This window comes from Branchiostoma lanceolatum, chromosome 12, assembly GCF_035083965.1.
Source record: "Branchiostoma lanceolatum isolate klBraLanc5 chromosome 12, klBraLanc5.hap2, whole genome shotgun sequence".
Classification (NCBI taxonomy): Eukaryota; Metazoa; Chordata; class Leptocardii; order Amphioxiformes; family Branchiostomatidae; genus Branchiostoma; species Branchiostoma lanceolatum.
The window spans coordinates 11451426-11474071 of NC_089733.1; the positions used below are offsets into that span (position 1 = coordinate 11451426).

At 39.5% G+C, this 22646-nt stretch overlaps 1 protein-coding gene across 1 annotated transcript in view; it reads right to left on the reverse strand.

Annotated features, from left to right (window-relative positions):
* Window positions 1-19: 19 nt before the first annotated feature.
* LOC136446018 (semaphorin-5A-like) overlaps window positions 20-22646 on the reverse strand; it is a 61152-nt gene continuing 38525 nt past the window's right edge. The window contains exons 4-27 of the mRNA XM_066444285.1: window positions 16341-16483; window positions 15991-16053; window positions 14571-14669; window positions 14150-14363; window positions 13579-13667; window positions 13419-13451; window positions 13119-13227; window positions 12571-12628; window positions 11562-11697; window positions 10638-10774; window positions 10225-10295; window positions 9986-10065; window positions 9492-9539; window positions 8847-8923; window positions 8588-8662; window positions 8296-8357; window positions 7907-8074; window positions 7109-7279; window positions 6638-6793; window positions 5895-6086; window positions 5090-5275; window positions 4533-4685; window positions 3896-4048; window positions 20-3174 (exon numbers count right to left, since the gene is read on the reverse strand). Of these exons, the coding sequence (XP_066300382.1) occupies window positions 2882-3174; window positions 3896-4048; window positions 4533-4685; window positions 5090-5275; window positions 5895-6086; window positions 6638-6793; window positions 7109-7279; window positions 7907-8074; window positions 8296-8357; window positions 8588-8662; window positions 8847-8923; window positions 9492-9539; window positions 9986-10065; window positions 10225-10295; window positions 10638-10774; window positions 11562-11697; window positions 12571-12628; window positions 13119-13227; window positions 13419-13451; window positions 13579-13667; window positions 14150-14363; window positions 14571-14669; window positions 15991-16053; window positions 16341-16483 (2966 nt within the window). The 3' untranslated portion in view covers window positions 20-2881. The remainder of the gene's footprint in view (window positions 3175-3895; window positions 4049-4532; window positions 4686-5089; window positions 5276-5894; window positions 6087-6637; window positions 6794-7108; window positions 7280-7906; window positions 8075-8295; window positions 8358-8587; window positions 8663-8846; window positions 8924-9491; window positions 9540-9985; window positions 10066-10224; window positions 10296-10637; window positions 10775-11561; window positions 11698-12570; window positions 12629-13118; window positions 13228-13418; window positions 13452-13578; window positions 13668-14149; window positions 14364-14570; window positions 14670-15990; window positions 16054-16340; window positions 16484-22646) is intronic.

Below are 22646 nucleotides of genomic sequence, written 5' to 3' on the forward strand. Positions count from 1 at the left end.
AGAATAAAACTACCATACCTATCATACCTAACAACTTTATTGTTTTCGAAGACAAAACACAAAAACTTACATGGCAAAGCATCTTCCATATGAATCAACCAATGCTTTCTCAAATACCAGTTCAACATGAGGAGTGTACAGTTACAATGCCCTGTTAGAATTTTCAAATTTACAAATCAATCAAGATGCTAGTAGTCTCTACGCGGATTGCACATTAATTGCTATATATATTTACAGCCTGGCAAGTCTATGCTATACATATAAGGTAACATATATTCTCTAGTACAAACATCGATGGAAAGTGGATAACAAAGTTCTTTGTACACGACCAAGTTGTTTAACCTAGCCGACGTTTTGGTGACCGTCTGTCACCTTCTTCAATGACTGGTTCTACTTTGTACTGCAGCTAGATGTCGCTGCTGCAATGTGAAGAATGCAGTCGATCCCAAACGTGACTGAGTTTATATCCCCCCTCATCACGATCCATGACTGGAGTAAATTTTCTGATCAAGTCATGAACTGTGATGAGGGGGGATACAAACTCAGTCACATTTGGGACCGAATGCTTCACACTGCAGCAGGGACACCTAGCTGCAGTGCCAAGTAGAACCAGTCAGCATTGCCCTGAGGAAGGTGACAGACGATCACCAAATTGTCGGCTAGGTAAAACAGTTGGTTGTGTGCAAAGAACTTTGTAATCCAAGTATGGAAACATGATTATGTAATACGTATCCAACAGCAGTGTTTCAACTTGTGACTCTGGCTACGGAACTATCTACGTCATATGCATACTCAAATTTAGCAAAACGTTTAATTGAATCTTGGATGGCAACTTTTACGCAACATGCATCTTTTGACCAAAGATAGTGGAAATTCTTTGCTTAAAACGCCAACTACATGTAGGTAAATTCCTGCACACACAAGAACACATTTGATGGCAACAGTTCCTTAGATGACATTATCACTGGAGTAGGTGTAACATTCAATTTCATGGACTTCAGTAACAATTTTGTATACAAACATTTTTCACATTTGAAAGTTCACAAAAGTGTGCAATACTTTCTTGTACAGATTACGTACAGTGGCGTTACGTATTGAGGCATAAAAAAGGAACTGCATTTTCAGGTCTACCAATCCAGCTGGTAGATATTCAGAATGTTACAGTTAAATGCCATCATTAGGCAACAACAATTCATTTCTTTTAAATTAGTTCTTGGACATCTTTGACCAAAACTTGAATATTATCTTTTTTTAGTCCAAGAACAAACAAATGATGTGACCTTGATGCACATTTAAGCTACCACTAACTGATGGTATTAGTAAGCTACATGTGTGAGTATTAATGAATTGAGTGAGCCACTTCACTTTTCTTAAAGTTCAAGTTCAAAAGGACTTCTTGTTCATAAAGAAGTTGAACAATCAAAGGAATTTTGTTACTCCTTACTATCTGAAAAGGCTTACACAAACATTTTCCCTGTCACATTTTGGCAATTTTCACAGCCTTTGTCACCAATATTTTCTGAAATATTTTCTCAGAAAGAAAGAAATTATCAATATCCATGTACGAAAAAAATCACACACAATCTAGTAATGCTATATACACCAGCAGGTTAGCATTGAAAATTCAATAAATGTACAACTTAACTTATTTCTGAAGTACATTTCAGAAATCCTGGAAAATCCCCTAGTCCTTCTTATTATACAAATACAGACTATTCTTCCATTCAATTTTGGCACACATTCTGTACTGAAGTATCTACCTGGCAGTTTGAACTGTATCTAAGACGTATTTCACTCCTTTTTGTATAAAAATAGAGTTTGTGAGATATCTAGAGTCATGTGTATCATATACAATGTGTGCATGATGAGTAGAAGATATCAATTTTAAAGAATGGCTTAGGACGGTATAATATGGACATCATCATATGGCTTGAATTTAAAGATGAAGCAAAGGATTGGGCAAGATTTTTTGACAGACTATCAAACCAACTGCACATCATAAGAACCTCTCATTTTTACATCAACTGCTTTTTTGGCCACCCTAATAGAACTCCTTGGATCTCATATATTTCAAAGTAAAGATTCAGCAAAAGGCAAAAATGAAAACAGAAACACTTGAATCTGACTGTTTTCCACCCTCTAACATTCTGTGCACTCAGCTTTCAAGTTGTTCTTCTAATTTGATAACATTGCTTTTGTGAGAGAAACAAAAAGATAGATTGGTATGCCCTTACTAACAGAAAATAAACCCTTTTGCCCCTGAGGCTTTGCCAAAATCACAGTCCTTGATCACAATAGAAACTGGTGTTAATGGAAGCCCTGAATGTATCTAAACCATTACTATGTACAAGTATTGGAATATAGGGATAAAAGTTGGCAGTGCATTTGAATTCATTAACACTATAAACCCATCACAATATCTCACTAGGAATTATACCAATATGGCTTGTCAGCATCAAAATTTGATAAAGAATCATCCAATTTAAAGTTTTCAAAAACAATTGGAGAAGTCTCTCGCAATTGAATAACATCATCTATTTGTTGCATCAGCATTGTCTTGCACTTCATTGCTCGGTATTGTGATTTAGACTTCACAGAGTTTCTCCCTATTTTTTTTTCCATCACGGCAGCAACACACTTGATTAATGCAGTTGAACCTCCAGAACCAGTCAGTGGTCATTGGTCCACCATGCAGCAGCACCTCCTTGCAGCTCTGATGAGTACTGCAGTATTGACATTCCTGCTGTCCTTGGCTTTTGATTGCTTGCATTTGAATAGTCATCAACATGTGGTATTTCCTCCCTGCATGGGTCCTTGTCAACAAGATGAGCTATACTTAAGTTCAGTATACTCAGTCAAGATCATAACACATGAAAAAAATCTAGTCCCAGAAAGGGTCTTTATACGTTGCGTATTTGGGATCCCCTTTACTTGCTTCGTACACCGTCATCTTTGGCTTTGTGTTGATCATTTTCTTGTTGTTCGGTTTGTTCACGTTGACGTGTTTGTGACAGGGGTGTATTCTGGACTCTTGGAATCTCAGGTAGTAGATGTACGATCCTAGGAATAACGTTCCTCCCAGAAAGAATGACGCAATTCCCGCGATTATGATGTAGATAAGGTCAATCTTTTTATTCCAGTTTTTGGACCGGACTGGTTGGATGTTGACGTCATCTGTAACAAACAAAGGAAAGCAATTAGAGTCACATTGAATGCCCTCTTTGGCAGAACATACAGAAACTGCACTGCCTTTGGAAGACTTACAAAATGTGGGTCTGAATCTTATACATACAAACATCATGTCTACAATACTTACATGTTGGGGAAAAGTTCTTTAAAATCTTTTTAACCACTTTTCAGTGTTTTCAGACAAAGATAGATAAAAGACAGACAGAAGTGGTAATGTGTGACCTTATGAAAATGCCACCAGCTACTAACATATCAGATTTACCCCTTTTTAACTTAAATACATTTTCATACAAAAATACAAATGACCATGTATCTATATAGCCGGTATAATTTCCCTTTGGCATAACACACCAGCTTTGCAGGTGCGCAGCACGGCAGCAGCTGGTTATATCACACTGAATGACCTGCCACACCTATCCATTGCACATCTAGCTGTAGGCGCTGTTTAAAGCTCTCTAATGAGGATGGCACTTGTTGGCAAAGAATTCCACCCTACTATTGTTCTAGGGAGAAAAACAATTTAAACACCTCAATTCTGGGTTGATAGCTTTGGTACTTGAAGACATACCTATTTCTTGTTCCTTTCTGAGCTGTTATTAGGTACTTTGTAGTTGGTACGTCCACCAGTTTATCGAGCATTTTGTACATCATGCATGGATGACTGAATAACCTGAATTGTAGACATGTTGCTAAAGGATGAACTTACCCAGGTTGACGTCCGTTACACACGGTTGTTCCTGTGTGGAGTTGCCTGTGCAGTGTCCGGGGAGGGGCGACTCCTCTCCACACTCTCGTGTCCTCCTACGCAGGCCGGCCTCGTCACACGGGGACCAGTGGGACCAGTGTCGCCATCCGTTTACTGCGAACAGGAAAACATCAGAAAATGTTTATCACATTAGGATAGAGAAAGGAAATGGACATGGAACAAGGGATAGGGACATGAAAGACAGACAGAAAGTGCAGTGTATACAGTCAAACCTGTATCAGTGACCACCTTTGCACAAAGACGACCTGGCTATCGACCCAAGCATTTTAATACTAAAATAAAATAAAATAGAATAAAATTATTCCGGGCACCTGTCTACCGTGACCATTGTTCAAGTCCCTTCAGTACTCACTATTGACAGGTTCATTGTACAAGAAAAATTCCCTTAGCTCTTTTTGACAGGTACAATAGTGGACGTTAAACGACTTAACATCCTAGACCCAGCAGTATGCACATCTGCATGGGATTTTAACTCCCAACCTTCATGTATGTCCAAAGGGAGGGTTCTTAACCACTGTTCCGGGAGTATGTTATCCTAATGATATGTTTTGACAAAACAGTATATGTAAGGACGTACTCAGACATGGGTGTGCATTACATGTCTCCTCCTTCCTCCTGTCCCCGTCACACTGACCCATCCCGAAGCACGTCCTGGTGCGGAAGCGCGTCCCGCCGTCACACGACACCGAACAGTGCGACCACTCCGACCAACACGACCAGGTGCTGTTAGCTGGAGAGGACCAAAAAACAACAACATCAAATTTGTTTGTTTGTTTCTTTGGTATAAGCAGTAAACTATTTCCAGTTTTGTACAGGAGGTACAAACTGTGTAAGTCCAGACTGTAAGGTTTGATCCACTCACACTGAGAGGTACCTTGCTTATATTGCAAAGTTTGGTGAATTCTCAAATATTCTTAATCTCTCCTAAGAAATAGGCATATTTTACAACAAGTTTCTTGAATCCAACGATGGGTTTCAATTGAATTCTTTGTTGTAGCAAAATTTCTGGAGAAGTAGAGATACTGACTGATCTTACACTCTGTGGCTAACCTGGTGATATTGTGTTACAGCACATTGTCTCTTGACTTAATTCTTAAATCAAGAATAAAAGAAGATGATTGGACCCTTCCCCACCTGTACAAGGTGCCATGGTACAGTCCTTATAGATGACATCAGGGCCGAGGCAGGGCGAACCACCACCGGAGGGAGGGGGGTTGTTACACTGTCTCTGCCGCGTTCTGACCCCTGACCCACAGCTCACTGTACATGGTGACCATGGCAACCAGCTGGACCACACCCCGTGGACAACTCGAGCTGGACCTAATAAAGTAAGAAGATAAGTGAACTACTGATACATATACTTCTACAATGCAAAACAAGAAAAGGGAGATTTGGTCAAAAAGGATCCCATCTACGGTTTTCGACAAAGAATGAAAACAGTTTACAACTAATCATGCAACACAACCTTCTCAGCTTGCTGTAATAAGGACACACCAATTCATCTCCTTGGTTCTCAAATATTTATGTTAGATATGTAGCAAAAGGGATGAACACTTGAATATGGCCATGTTCACTCCCTGAAACTGTGTTTACCAAGGTAAAGACTTTCCCCTTGGACCATGTTGATTGCATGTTGATTTTCCATTGAATTCTCATGTTAATTTTTCAGTTCAGCACCATTTGAGAGGTTGCAACCCCTTACCCTTAATATGCTTGAGGCACCACTTAATAAAACACAGGACCCCCATTTTACCTCCCATCTGAAAAATGAGTGCAGCCCCAACCAACATGCCCTTCCCAAGATTGAACCGGGTCTACGAGTTACCAACTAATTAGAACCAGGAGCTCAACTGTGAGGCTGCTACCAATTGAGCAAGTATAGGGACATCCCTCTACTTTCCTAATGGTTTATATCAATAGCAATTTATTGACCCAATACCTTTAGTTGCGCAGGAGTGTCTGCTGTTGGGGTCGCAGTAGCGCATGTCCAGCCTGCGATGTCCCACCCAGAGCAGGCTGTCATCAGGCACGCGGGCCTTACACACGTAACGTACGCGCCCCTCGTAGTATCCGCCGCGGTCCGTGATGTTCATGTGTATCCACGGGCTCCATGGGGTGGACTTACGTGTTTCTATAACAATAAAGAAATGGAAAATGTACATAAAGTGCTTCTAAGTATGGGTAAAAGAAACATTTGTATGCATAATATCCACCATAAGAGCATTGATCTTGGCTTCTTTTTTTTAAACTGAAAACTTTCTTCTTTTGACAAATGGAGAAGACTAATTGACAATGGTTGCAGTTATCAAAGATAAAATGAGTAAGGAAAAATATTAACAAGATACAGTTGTACATGTCCTTCGGAGTGATTTGTCACCAAGGATTCTCAGTCAAACCAAATCCTGTGCCCATGTGAATGGGGAATCCTGATTGGCAAATGTCTGCATGGTCATCTCATGTTTTCCCCCCAAATTAGGCTAGAGTAAGTTTTAACATCCCTTACATACAGCCTAAAATCCCTACTGTCATAGATGATCTATATGATACATGTAAGGGTAAGAAAAGAAATGAAAGGATAAAAGAAACACAGAAGATTTGAAAAAAAACTGTCAGATGATTCAAACATCTGATTTGAATGCCACCATCCTGCAACCTGAATATACAATTCAAGACTCTGTTTACCTGGACAGTTGTGTGCATTACAAGCTCTGTACTCCTTATCACACCCAGAGGGACACTCCTGGGCGGTGCACATCCTGGTCCTCTCCTGTATCCCTCCGCCACACTTCCTGGAACATTGCGACCATGGCGACCAGTCCAGCCACACCCCTTTGGCCTCTGCAGAAACAAAGTGCAAAACATGTAACATTTCAAAACCGACACAATGGAACTATCAAGTGTGGTAGGGTCTTAAACATGCTCAAGGTGTGGCTCTCTTCAAACACGGGGCCCCCGGCTTTATGTACCATCCAAGACGATGTCCCTAACCAGATCATTTTAGACTGAGGAAATAGGTGTTAAGTGTCTTTCCCAAGAGGAGAACATTGGGACCTACTATAGATTCAAACCCAGAACCTTTATACTAGTCAACAACTCTACGACAAGACCGCCTTGCCACACTTGAAAACTGAATAAAAGAAAGGAGAATCTCACCAGGACAGGGAGGGTTGTTGCAGACGAGATGTTCCTGACTGTAGCCCACACACAGCCGACCCCCGTACTGGGGCGCAGGGTTGGTGCAGGAGCGATGGCGCATCTTGACCGCCGGGCCGCAAGTTCTCGAGCAGCACGTCCACACTGACCACTCTGACCAGCCTCCATTAACTGAAAACATTTTAAATATATTGATTCCTAATACTCCTTACGTAACCTCAGATAGAAGGTCTACTTTTGCTATTCTTTTGTTCAGATTTTTCATTGGAGTGACATCCATTCAGACCATCATGCATTAATTGAATTTTTTTTGAATACCAACTTTGAACAGAATATTCATTCCTATTTTTTTCATCCTCAGTCTGATATTCCTTGCTCTGTTCATCAGATATGTTAAATAAGATGATACAACATACTATATTTATTCAGTCAAGTTTAGTTTCCTATGCTATTTCTACATTCTGCTGTGACTTTATAAAAACTGTGTTATCAACTTTGAGGTCTAGAAAGCAACATGAGATTGCCAAATGTCCTCAATGGCAAAGACATATCCAAAATAGGGCACTGCAGCCTAAGAGACATTGGCAAAATCTATGCCATGTCTTGGAAGGTATTTCAGCACCTTGGAGAGGTCCATTATTGTATAGCAGTGAGTGAAATCTGAAAAGTTTCACTGACCTATATTTAGTCAACAATGACTGCAGATGTAGGATACAGTTGATGATGCTGCTACCTAGGCTATTCTAAAGTACAATTGGACATTATGACAGTTGCAATAAGGTAAGATCAAGTCCTTACTTGTACAGTTGGACACTTGAGTCGCGGGGTCCATACAGGGCTTCCCCCCACACCGCGGCGCAGGGTTGTCACACGCCCGGGACCGACACATGCACGTCGTCTCCTCCCCGCTCTCCAGCAGCTGGGTACACGGCTCCCACAGCAACCACTCGCTGTACCCTCCGTCAACTGGGGGTGGGTGGGTGAAAAATGCATTGGGCATTTTGCAAATGTAAAGTTCAGAAGAAATATAATGTTTAGTCCTATATACATATTGCTGGAAAGAGATAGAGTCCTTCACAGAGCTATATAGAATGTTACCCATGAAGTCCTATACTTGAAGCCTTATGGTTTACATGTAAGTCCAACATGAAATATGAAATATTCATGAAAAATAATGTTATCCTAACCTGGGAGGTTGAGAACAGGACAAGAGCTGATGTCTTGGTGCCAGTCCTGCATATGTTCCATACTGTAGGAAATACAAATCAGATTCTGAAGTTGTTATCAACAATCAGTTCTTGTTTGGGAAACTTGTTTGGAAAGACCCAAAATAAGACACTACAGCCGTTAGCAAAATCAATGCATTGCTAAGGCAGCTAATTCAGTACCATGGAGAGGTCATGTATGCCCTTATTTTCTGCCAGACAAAATTGCCAAACCAAATAGCTTGAGGAAATATACCAATTTCAACTCACTCACCTCTGTCTAAGAGAAGCACATCTCTTGTTGTAGGAGTCCCAGCCACAGTAGGGGTCCATGGCCAGGAGACAGGTTCTGCAAAGTAACAAAATTTATTTTTCTAAATCCAGTAACCAACCAATCAAATCTTACTTCAAAATGTCTGAAAGACAATCTAACCTTTAGTACTCTGAAGTAGCAGTTTGGCCCCCAATTCCCTATTGGTTACAGAGTTATGCAGCAGGGAGAAGGTTAAGGTTTATTATTAGGTGTGACTTACTTCCTGGACTTGAACTGTTGACACCTGTGGACGGGGACCTTCATTATGCGTGTCTGGGAACCCACAAAGATAGCCTCCTGTGGACAGAACCAAGGGATGAGTTTCAGAATCTATTTTATCCACCTGTATTGCATTGCATTCTGTATTGAGTCTTATGTAATGGAAACAATAGAGTTTGAATGGGTAAGGGAAATGTACTGATGCCAGCTGGCAAAAAGTGCTTTTTCTCATTTCTCCCAGAAATCTAAGCATGTTCAGATTATTGTGCACCATTCACTCATAGCTGACCATGGCCTCCAAATCTTCTCCAGGGAGTTTGCTTGTTTGTTTTATTGAGTTATTCGTGAGCAGGGCCATATGTGGTTGGTAGTTAGTTGTGAGTAAGGTCATCTGTGCTTATCAGGAGTTGGTCGGCAAGGTTGCCTACAAGTCTTTCAAAGTTGTCAGTGCCATTCAACTATAAATGTGGAAAACGAAATATGTGATCAGAGTAGTTAACTGGAGCTAGAATAGGATGTAGTCTAGGCTACTTCCAACCCGGCACCGTTCTTGGTGGGAGAGTAGGTGAGAGCAAAGATGTGGGAAGGTTCTGAATGTGTGATACGCTAATCTACTATGAGCTGCACAAACGTGACTTTGACTCACCTCATCTGAGAGCAGTGTGACAGATCTGATTGGCTCCGTAGCTCCCTCCTGTAGAACAGTGTCACATTCATCATTGTAATTAGTCCATATTCAGGTCAGGAACAATCCTTGTCTTTCCACATTTCACAGTGTCTGGCATGGAATTGTCATGGTTCTCAAATTCTATACCAGAATAAAGTTATTAACACACAAGCACATGTATAGAACTAGCTATAGACAAACTGTTTGTTGAATATCAGTTAAGATTATCAAGAATTCCCAAAATCCTATGTACATGTATGATCTGGATGGTTTTGTATTTGCAAGATGACACTGTTACTCTTAGACATATGACCTAAAAATGTAACTTAAAAATTAACAGCAAATATGACCCAAGTGCAAGGTCTTCAAGTCAACCCTGGCATAGTTTAATGGAAAACCTGTTTATTTTTAGGAGCTGATTTATACTAGTCTATAACTTAATTTGTCAAAACGTCTTGTAAGCACATACTCACAGGAAAAGGGTGAATCTCCTCCACCAAACAGGGCTGGTCAGTACCAGGCAGAACAATGTACTTCCTGATAGTACCAGATACTACGGGGAAATCAAAAGAAATGGTTGATATTAATGATACTATGATGGACATAGCAACAAGAAATGCCTTCCTCATAATTTGAACATATCTTGAAAATTCCACAAAAATGCCAAATACAAATAATACAAGAGCATACAACAGCAACAAAAGATTCCTACCAGTTGCCACAAACAGGACACTGAAGACCTCCCTCCTCCCTCGTATTCTGTCCACAACAATGTGGGAAAATCTGGGGGGAAAACAAGCATTTCATCTTAAATTTGATATTTCTTGCATGTATCTATGATGATGCATGTGCATATATATTTCAATAATGTCTAATTGTGATGGGCCACATTCTAACTCTTTATCAAAATGATTGCTGTTCTTATTCTTGAGAAACATCCTTGTAAACAGTGCCCCAATTCAGTAGTTTGCCTGTGATAGTGTTTTGTTTGCATTGTGCAAAAATAAACCATGAATCATTGCGTGACATCCATTATCTTGCTCCAAGAGCTATTCTTCTGTATGTGAACACTCAATATGGGAATTGAAAAATTTCAAAATTGGCCAGGAGTCAGTGATTGGCTACCTGTCATATTCCTGTTGGATCAGTGGATTTTGGTGAGAGGGGGGGACAGCCTGGTCCATGAGTTGGTACTTCATGGCATCTTCCAGAGAGCGGCTTGTCTGGTTGGGCCGTAGGTGGTCAGGGCCCACTGTCTCACACTGTAGGGGGAATATGGTCAGGTTAGCATGATTCTAAGCTTGAAAAATAGGCAAGCAGCTCTGAGGTAAAAGTGGTCCCATAGCCTTTTGAGGCTGTAGGGACAGTGGGTTGTTATCCACTTGACTATAGGGCCCAACCCTCTCTTTCCACCGTCTTTTACCTCCCCACCCATTTTTACACCTGGCTGGACTTTTCCAAAGGGCACAGCATCATGATCAGTGGCATGTCGAGGGATTCAAACCCAGGATTTCTGGGTTTTGGGCCTTTACGTCACAATGCCACTCAATCATCAATTACAAGGATCTCTGAGGAGAATACCAAATGCAAGACTATACAAATAAGGCTGGGAAAAGCTTGAGTGTTGTGTTTAGTTGTGGACTTTTCATGGTGCTGAATGGCCTTCCATTGGTGTTGAGAAATGTTGCTACGTATAATGTTATTTGCTTTCTTCCTGTTCTTTTCACCACCAAATGAATGGATACAGAACGATCATAACATGATATAAGCAGAACAAATAAAAAACAAATCAGGCTACATGTAACGTTATCTCAAAGATATGTTAGCGACAAAATACAGAGATTATACCTTTATTCATTTCTGTTTTCTTTTACCACTGGGTAGCTCCCTCAGTGGCTGAGCACTGTTTTTAACTTTTACATACCTTCTCAGATCAAATCTTCTGAAGGGTTCATCCCATGTTCTACAGATTTAAAGCTATGATGATTTAGCTATTTCAGTTTGAAGGTTTAGTTGTTTGAAGTCATTATGAAGACTGCGACAATTCACCTGGAAGTTTGAGTTGGGGTTTTGGGACGTCAGCCAGGCAGACTTGGAGTTGGGCTTGTATCTAAAGGAGCCATTGAAGACCTCCTCTATTGATGACAGGTTGTACGCACAAATGGCTGAACCTGCAATGCCGTTTCTGTAAAATAAAACAGAGAGAAATTTAAACAATCATCTAAGATTCACTTCAATCTTTAATTTCATTCCAAGGCCAGACCAATTCATTTCCTTGATTCTCATATGTTATAACCTTCTCCATGCTGAGGTAGTTATTTGGCACTGGTATATATTCATTACAGGATTGGGCAGCAGGGAGAAGGTTAAGCAGAGGACAAGATGAAAACAGAGGTCTGCAAGAAAAATTTAAATCTGTCACTATTTTCACTCCTTGAAACTGTGTGTACAAAAACTTTCTTTCCCTCAGACTCTGTTTTCATGTTGTTCTTCCATTCAAGTCCAAGAGCCAACAGATTGAATTCATGTAGCCTAGTATTGAGTACATTAAATAGAATTCGTACTTTCTATCTACACTTTGTTGAATGAAGAATTAGCATTGCCACTGGCCACAAACAGTACAAAAATCAAAGAATGGGTTGAAAAAGGTATGCATTCTTTACATGACATTGTACATCATGTAAACAGGTACATTAGTTATAATTTATCTAGTGTAAGAGATGTTCCCTGAATAAAGTGTTTATGTTCAAAATTTGTGACAATGTGACAGTTGTTTACACCAGATGCGAAGTATCAACATAAACAGTGCTAAACATTTCAGCATAAGACTGTAACATGCATAACAGAACCCAGCTGGAATGTTCTTTTATAACATACTGTAGTGAGCAACAGCCTCTGAAGGTTTTGCAAAGTTCAGGACTAAAATAGATTGCAGAACTCTATAATAGCACAACAAATCTGTGGTTTATCGATTAGTCGTAACATTTCAACACAAACTAAGGCTGTTAACATGGATAATAGAAGCCAGCTGGAAAATTCTATTAAAAAAAGAACTTACTCTTCAGTTGAGAAGACTCCATACACTATCTCTTCTGCTGGGTTGTAGTAAGTGGCCTCTGTAAGAAGATTGAATCAAGCCGTTAATATTTCTCTGATAGCAACATACCAACCCTGCACCCAACATGTTGAAAACCTAGTTGTGACATTCTTCTCACAACAAAAAGCATTTTGGTCAGCCCAAATCCTTTTAAACTCAAGTTCACAAGCATTGAAACTAAATTTCAAAAAAAAAATCAAATCTTTACCAAACTCAAGTTGAACCTTGCAAACATAATCTGAATGGTATACAATTATGGGTGCACGTTCATATCTGTGCAGCATCATAACATTTAGTTAATGACTATGAACTTTCACAAGCCATATAACCTGGCAAACAAATCCAAGGCACAATGAAAAAAAGATGAAGAAACAATGAATGTGGCTGCAAGATGTTTCTACAGTGGATGATGATGATGAAACAGACAAAGACATAATCATAGATATAAAACCGGAGTGTCCATGAGCATGTGCATGTATACATATATATAAACAAGGAGAAATTCTTACGAAGTTCATTGTAGTAGAAGGGGAAGTGTCCAGGTCTAGAACAGTTCAGTCTGGCCTTCATAAACGTCGTCCAGTTTTCCTCCAGCAAGAAGTGACCACCGATGTCATTCTGTGGCAACAAGCAAACAAGTTTAACCTTAACATTCAGCATGCTAAGGTAGCCGTTTGGCACCAAATTTGTATTGGTTATGGGGTTAGGCAGCAGTGAGAAGGTTAAAAATTTGAAAAACTCTAATCAAAGGATTCAACAAAATGGTCACAACAGAAAATTTGCCCACAGCTTCTATCTAAACCACTCACCTTGCATATTCTTGCAACTCTTGAAAAGACAGTCTGCAAAGGAAAAATCTCTTAAGTTTGCTTTTCATTGGAAACTTTTCAAGTGTTTGTACTAGACAATACAACCATCATTAAAGCACTAAGGTGAAAGCATAAAATCACAGAAAAAACTATTACCAACCTTTCCACAGTTTTCATTTTCTGCTGCAGTTTCTCGAAAGAAAAAGTAGATGAAGTCTCCAATCTCGTAAGATGATACAAAGTTGGGCTCTGCATGTTAAGGAGAATTGAGAAAAGAAACATTAGATATCTCATTGACATGATCTTGAGCAATAAAATCAATAATCATGTGTAGCTCTGAATAGAAAGCTCTTAAAGTATGAATGTAATAAAGTAAAAGTACATGATGTGTGCTAAAATAGGCATCTATGACAATCATTGTAAGATGAAGCATTGAGTGTTACATTGAGTTGTGAGTGTTACATAAAAGTACTCCGAAATGAATAAAGCAAAATAAGTCAAATTGTTTAAAAAAAAAACAGCAATTCAAAAAGCACATGCTTTACATCTATGCCTACATCACAAGTCAATTGACATACCAAAGTTGCGAGCTCTGCTCAGTGCCACAAAAGATTTTCAGGCACAAAATATGCTTCATTCTTTTGCAATTTTGCAATTCAGCAGCCTTCTGGCAATCAACAAATTCGCCACAAAAGTTGTTGACGGCAGATTCATGAATAGAAATGTCTCACCGTTGAGCCATTTGGAGTTGTACTGTACAGTCCTGAGTGTGGGGTGTTGGCCCATCATGCGGTAGATGGCCGGGTCCCTGGCAGTGAGGTCCATACACGTGGCCGTGTACAACTCCCCTTCAGTACTCAGCAGGGCGGTGGTGTTGTGTCGGGGGTCGTATGGACACTTGGCCACACCGCTAACCTCCTGGCTCACTGAGGACAGGTTGGACAACTAAGGGGAGAAAAACCACAAAAACTTAATATGATGATTCTGAATAAACGTATACTGAAATATTTGATATTAAGGCCACGCCTTTCTAACTTGTGGGTTCTTGTATCCAAGAAAACAGTGCTGAACTAAAAAATAAACACAAAAATAGATGCGGACAGTTTTCTGTGAATCTATTCAGGTGCAAGATTTCCTTCAAACCAGGCTTACCAGTCTTGTAGAACAGACAGGAGAGAAGGCGTTGGTTCCACATGTGAAGAGTTCGTCTCCATGTGACAGCAAAACTCGGACGTAGTTATGGCAATCCTCCTGAAAAAAGAATACATGTTACAAATTGAAATCATTTTCATACAACCAACAATTTACAATCTACACCAGTCATTAACTGTTAGGAGGGGGGGATATAAACTCAGTCACATTTGGCACTGCATTCTTGCAGCAGTGCCATCTAGTGGCAAGAAGTAGAAGTGCACTGAGATGCTGAGGAAGGTACCTGAGCACTAGTTACCTCAATATTGGCAGGTAGGAAAATTGCTGATTGTGCTGAAATAACTTTATTTCATATGTCACAGCTTTAACAGTTGTACAAATGGGCACAGAGACTAGACTCTGGTGTTCATCAAATGAAGAGCGACCCGAACTGGAATTTCAATGTGACAGCTCCTTCCTTGCTGGAGGACTACGCTACTGTTTTAATAGATTTCTGGCACAGTACAAAATATATGTACAGCTTTAGAGTTTTGTAATTCTAACAAAAGGCACATATTGAGAATAGATTTCTGGCAGTCTGCACAAGACAAAGCTTGAACTGAGTGATGAAGTGAACAAAGAGGGCTGACATGTTTACATGATCTGTAAACAGCCTGCAACTGGTGATAGAAGAATGATGGTGGATACAGACGTCCTTATGACCCCTCCATGACCTGAATTGTGATGAACGCACCAACGACTGATGGCCAGGAAAAGCCATTAGTGTCTAGATAGTACTTTTATCTGAAGAAAGTGAAAGGGATCTAGAGCCAGCGTTAGTTCAATGAACTCAATGAACAGTTTAACTACACATCCACTGGTCGTGACAAAGAAGACAGATGCTATGTACATTGTACACACAGTATTTACAGGTTTGTTGTACCCGGGAAATCTTGCTATTTTTTACAAGTACAATGGACAGTGGACCGCAGCTTAATATGCTGTCCTAAGGACTGCAACCCTTTCCAGTAGCGTAGATATCAGGTGAGTGACACAGCTGAGATTTAAACTTATGACCTCTTGTTACATAACCTGGTCACTAACACACTCCGTAAACTGATGAGTCTCGATCTGACAGTTGTTTAGATATTTCAAACCCAAAGAAGACACTGCTTATAATAGCATCCTAGAAAAAATAAATGATGTGATGGTCATGTTTTCTTGGATATAAAAAGATAATGCTGAACTGCAAAATCGACAAGAAAACAGAATCAGACGTACAAGCAATTTCAGGGAGTGAATATAGCCAGCTTTAAGTTTTATTTTCCTTATCCTCCCAGTCTGTTTTCATCTTGACTTTTTTTCATCTTTCATCTTTCACCTTGCTGAATTTTTGCTAAAAATTTCAGAGAAGCAAGAAAACAAATTGGCATGTCCTTACCTCTGACTGTCCTTTACTTTTGCACATCAGTCTTGTGTCATTATCAGGAGACCACTCTGACTCCTGAAACAAACACAAACATGTTCATAAAATCTCATCCATCGATTGATTGATTCATTTTCTTTAAAGAGTTTGTTTTCGCAGAGTAGAACAGGTGGTTGTGGTCAGAAAGTCCAGCATCAGCATCCTGACTGGATATCTTTGGACAACATTTGAAGTTCAGAAGAAAGCTTACCTGCAGAATGCTGAGGTCTATAAACTGCAATATGGTGAGACCAAATAATTCTGCCTTGAGTGGTTTGTCTGTACATACGGACTTATGTAGGTGGGCTGTATGTATTAGTACCCACCTGTACAAGGCTGAGGTCTTTCAGCTGCAGGGCCAGGATGTGGTTCCTGGCTCCGACCACCAGCTGAAACCTCTCGATATCCAACAGCACCTGGGAGTAGTCCACAACACCTGGGCTCTGGTACACATGCAGGGGCGACAAGTCTGCAACAAAGCACAAATTTCATTGTTTCTATGTGAAAATGTTTTTTTTTGGGGGGGGGGGGGATCAGGAAAACTTCTTACAGCCTAAGATGTGCAAAGGTTAGGTGTGACAGGTCGTTCAGTAGAATATAACCAGCAGCTGCTGTACATGTGCTGTGTGCTTGGGAAGCTCTCAAGGTAATAATATGAATCAACTATCTGGTCTTCATTTTGGTATCTCAAGAGAGCATACTGGCAGGAAATGACTTCTGTTAGTGATACTTTAATATCTCTACAATACAAATACAGAGAAGATGAAAGAGAGAAAGAAACTAGATAAAGATATTCCTCATTCATTAATCTTCCAAAAGATGTCTCCATCTGTTCTTTTCTTTCACAATGGCAGGAAATGACTTCTCCAACTGATGATAGCCCAGGTAAAAGGTCAGGTCAGGTCACATGTGTTTATCTGACCTCTGACACAGGACTGCCCTATGTGACAACCTGCTGTCACGGTACATTACCCTCCCCTCCCCTGCCGAGCCATTAAAAAAGGATCTCCCAGGTAGCGTTCCTGCCAGATGGGCACTTTAAAGTTTAGCAAGTTACATGTGTAAGATACCTCAGTTTGGACATGTTATTAGGGGTAGCATGCATCATTTGGATGGTGACATAAAGCCGGCAGCCCATGTATGATGGGGCTTCAGGTATAAGCCTCAGGTTTCAAACCTAGATGCATGTAAAAGAACCCAACACACTTATTGAAAAGAGTTATGGGTTATCAGTTTATGACAATTTGGACTATTTTAACTGTGTATATTGATGTTTTTTTCATAGTCTAAAATGCGGAACATAGTATTCCAGAGGGCTTAGAGCTAGAGATGAAAACGTTTTCTGGACCTACGTAGATTTTTCGCACATTCCGTTCTTGACAATTTCTCCACCTATTGACACCCTCTACAGTGGAATGCAGTTCCCATGTGGATCGCATTTAATGAAACTTGAACCTCAAGGTGAAGTGATGCAAATTGTTGGTAGATTTTTCTCAGTGTACCTAGCCAACTGTTGGGGGAAAGGTTGAATCGTTTCTGACGTAGCCTTGTACTAGTAGGTATAAGGGCGGGGACCTGCAAATTGTGGCCACTATTTCTTGAAACAGGCTTTGCTGAATGGCTCAAGGTCATGATAGGCATATTGTATGTACATCTAAGTACCAAGGTTTGGAGAAAAACTGTCTATGTAAGGATTGCATTTATCTATATTTCCATTTATTAATTCTTTAGTTACTTATATTCATGCTCATCTTAATTCATAAATATGCTTTTAATTTAATCAATTAATACATGATTTTATTTCATATCTGAAACAGTCTGGCATGAATTATTCTGGATGTCTCTGCTGCAATCATAATTACCAGTTAGAGTTACCGTTACTTAACAGAAACCATCTGTAAGTTTGCTCAGACTATTTCAGGGTCATTCATTACCACAAGCAGCAAAACATACCCAGCAGTTTCAAGGCTACCCCTTGGGTCATCCCATTGAAGAGTGGGGGTGATATATATAAACCAAGGAAGCTTGTACATCTGACAGATCCCTAGACTTTTTGATAAGACATTAAAATGCATGTAAAATATTAAATGAATGGAAGGAAAAAGCTTTGTCAGTATTAGGGAGAACTAATTTTTGTATTGCAAAAAATATCAAACGAAAATGTACAGTGAAACCTGTACTAGTGGCTATCTCTACAATGGAACCACCTGGATACTGTGACCACTTTTTAGTGGTCAGTTACTGTACATCTTAAGAATCCTGTCTATAGCAGCCACATGTTTATTCAATAGACAGGTTTGGCCGTTTAGTGTATTCTGACTAAATCCAACCACATAGAATATTGAAATGGACTGGTCCAAATGTCCCATGCATCATCAACAGGTGTTAGTTCCATTACTACAGCATTACTGACAGAGCTGTTGCAGTGTCACTACTGGTAACAACTGTACCACCTGCCCAGTAACCTGGGTCAAGTTTACATTTCTGCACACAATCACACTTTGTGAGAAAGATTCCCATGTGAAAGGAGGTTCTTTAGCCTTTTCAGCCTTTGAAACAAAACATATGGGGATGTCCCAAAAAATCCAGATGGAAAAAAAATTGGCAGCGGTAGAGAAAATTCCTATAATACAGCTACAAAGCTATGGATGAATGGAAAGATAGTGGATTGAAAAATTGTATAAAGAATCTGTTTGCAGACATAAAAGTAGACCAGTCCAAATGTCCCATGATTCATCAACAGGTGTTAGTTCCATTACTACAGCATTACTGACAGAGCTGTTACAGTGTCACTACTGGTAACAACTGTACCACCTGCCCAGCAACCTGGGTCAAGTTTACATTTCTGCGCACAATCACACTTTGTGAGAAAGAGTCCCATGTGAACAGCATGAGAGTGTTATAAACAGGAACCGAGGGTGAACTTTACACCTGGAAGTTGCCACATCTGTTTCTTTGGTATCCTTGTGCTTTTTTCTCTTCAAGTCTTGATACTCCAGAGGTAGTGGCTGGTTTGGGAACACAAGGCAGGTCACAAACTCAGAACCTCCTTGGACCATACTAAGCTACTCAATGGCACATTGTCTTTACAGAATTCAGGGCAACTCAGTTGCAGCCTTGCTGTCTGATATCATGTCGATATGGGAGAAAAAAAGGAAGAATATTTGCCAGTTGCAGATGTCTGTTGTAGGAAAAACAAAAGAATTAAGCATTTTGTTCCAATTTCATAAATGTTTCTGTCAAACTTGACAACTGCTTGAAAGACAGAAATAGGTGGGAGTGATTCAATGCTGTGGGTTTATATTGTAAAGACTGAACTGTCAGAGGCGTATTTCAAAAGGTAGATGGATGAAACTTAAGTTTGGAGCACTGGGCTGGCCATGGTGAATGGATACTCATATGTGCCTGTTCAAATGTTTGAAGCTTTCTTTTATATTGTCGTTTGACACAGCTCAACAAGTCTTTGAAACACCTCAATGGCAGAATCCAAAATTTCTGTGTTGCATATCAGTCTGTAAAACAGATTAACTACAGTTGTTTTTTAGTATTTTCATTTGTAAATTGATAATAAACCTGTATACAATATACTACTACACTGCTATACACCATCATTTTTTTCACTATTGTTATTTTTTTTTGGAAAAGAAATCATCTGCCACAAGAAGATCAACTATTTCCGAAAATAATTTCATCAGGTTGGTAGAGCATATCAAGGATATTGGAGCTTTATTGCATGCATGCAAACAGCAAATTAAATGTCTCTCACAGGGACGAGGGGGATACGAACTTTAATCGTGGCTAAGCCAACTTTAGGATTACATTCTTGCAGCAAAAACGCCATCTACTTTGGTTAACTATAGCGGCTAGAAGCAGTACTAAGTCAGAAGCTTTGAGGAAGGTGTCTGATAGATATTGAAATGTAAGCAGGTGAGAGACGTTACATCAATCATCCCTTTTCTGTACTTTGACACCAAAGAGCTTCAAGGCTACTATGAAACATGATTCAGGTTCAGGTCAATGTTAAGTAGATCATGCTTTACGGGGCACTAAATCCTATTTGACCTACACTATTAGTCTATAACAATGGGCTGGATTTCATCAAAAGCTATTTTCTTACAGAGAAAGGTGTAAGTCAGACCATGTGTTTTCAAAGGGAACAAAGGATGTAAGTTTCTAATAGGTTTTGTTGGATATGATGTGTAGATAATGAAATACACTCCCACAAGATGGGGGTTATTATCAAATGACGGAGAAACAACTGAAGATGAAAAGAAATGATTATTGTAATATTTCTGCCAAATGTCATTGTACTCACTTCTAAAATATATCTAGTACCAATATTCTTACCATTTTTAAAACTTCCAATCTAGACATTAATATGGGATTCCCATAGATCCACCTGGTACTCTAAAACCGACACATTGAAAATATGGTAAATCTAAGGAGATCTTCTAATACAGCATCAGTAATCCCAGAGGTATGCCCACTTCAGATATCCAGGTGTTTAAAATATTCTTGAGAAGGCCTTGATAACACCGTTTTTACCTTTCTTTATCAAAAAGGTTACGCTATGTTTTCGGTGCTGTTGTACATTTGTCTATTTTTGGACAGCATATTACTAAAGAAGCTGTTGATGGATCCGTATGATTATCAAACAGTAGGTGGGTAGAGGTCAGGGAGACCAAGGTCAAGTTTGATAATGGGCCTCCTAGTTAAAAAGGTGGATGTATTATTGTACCAGGCGGAATTTGAAGAGTTGACGTTAAACGAAAGGTGAACAGGTTCCAAGAGTGCAATCACTGATCAGCACCAGATGAAAGAACAAAGTAAAAAACAAAGTAGAGATTCCGTGAAGTCATTATAGCAACCTTATGGGGGCAATGGCATTGGTAATGAGCGTTCACACATACAGATTTCTACCAGATGACTTTAACGTTTCCTTTCAGGCTCCAGTTGGGAAGTATATGGCCTTTTGATGTAGAGTTGCCCCCAGTGTAACAGATAACAGGCATAGTGTTGAACTGCAAGACATGTGGGAAACTTTCTCAGATATGTGGTTTATAATCCTTGACACAATAATACTTTTGTGAACAGCCGGTTTGAAGTAAATCTTGCATTGGACACTGTGTATGGGAATATGTTTTTGTTGCTATGCTTTATGGCTGCTTTTCAAGCTGTGGTTCTTGTTTTTATGGAATATGCATAATCGTTGCCAAAGGAAAGATTTTAACCATTTCATCCTATTGAGCTTGAAGTTCTGATAGAGAACAGCAAGTCTGTTAGTTCTTAGGATGAAAAGGTTGAAATGTAATGTAAAGCTTTACAGTAACAACAATTTCTATTTTGTATAAGAAGATAAATGAAAACCAAAGGTACTCATCAAGTTTTCTTTTTCTTTTTCAACACCATTCATGATTAATCAAGTTAATTTCCAAAACACACAGACAGATATAGACAGACTCACCAACAAATGCACTCGAACACATAACCTTCTTGGCAAAGGTAATAAGGAATCTTATCTTGAATGAAAAACTTGTCTTGATTTAAGGTAACTTCCTTTCTCAAGACAGCAGAATCTCTTAATTAGCTTTCTCTATCACACACATGTCCCCTTCAATCCTAAGAAACTCTAAATCCTCAACCTTATCTGCTACTTATATTACTTGAAAGACTCCCAATAAAGTACAATTTAGGGATATCACAACAAGGAAGGTTACACCCTAAGGGGTCTGTGATCTTGGACTCTGAATCTGGCTTGAATAAAGCAGGAGTATCTCGATTTCCGACTTTATGAGATTGACCCTCTCTTATTAGCACTTCCCTGCATGATTTGTTGACACTGACAGCTGAGATAACCAAAAACATGCTTCCTCATGATCCAAACAAAAAAATGAGGCAAAGAAAGCAATTGAAAACATTTTGTGAATACAGAATAGAATATCAAGCATGCCTTTCCTAACTGTCTATACCGTCAATCAGTCTAGAAAGACTAAGACATTTTACTGTGCATAGAAAAATACAATATAATTGGAACTTTGATCCTAAGCCTCGCAATTTGGGTCAGTGTCAGTTTCAGCCAGTGAATACAGTAAGATTCAAGTTTTCCTCCCAGCCATCTGTTTTCAAGTTGTCCTTTTGCTGAATTTTAACTTCAAAATACTGTAAAATTAATACAGAAATGTTTGTTGTGGTTTTATGTTCGTTGAACTCTTCACTGCAAAACTTTTTGCCCACCTAGGTTATTACTGTAGTGCTACTAGTACTATTGTTTCAAACGCGAACTTAAAACCACCGCAAAGACTCCATTTTTTCCCTACTGCAAAATAAAAACCACGCGAACTTAAATGCATTTACAGTATCCGAAAACCAAGGAAATAAATTGGCATGACCTAACTGTATTGCCATACTCCAAATTCCTGGCACATGATTCACCCAGAATCAAAGAACTTTAACACTACAGGCAGGGACTACATCTGTTAACTATTACTCTTATCGTGCAGCCAAGTTTGAATCCATCAGGAAGGCGATGTTACAAACCCAAAAGTCATGGAAACCAGACCTAGTCGTGGCCTTTGCTGTAAAAACTTGTAAATTAACAACTTGTGGGTGAAGAGCAAATAACTCCTCCACTG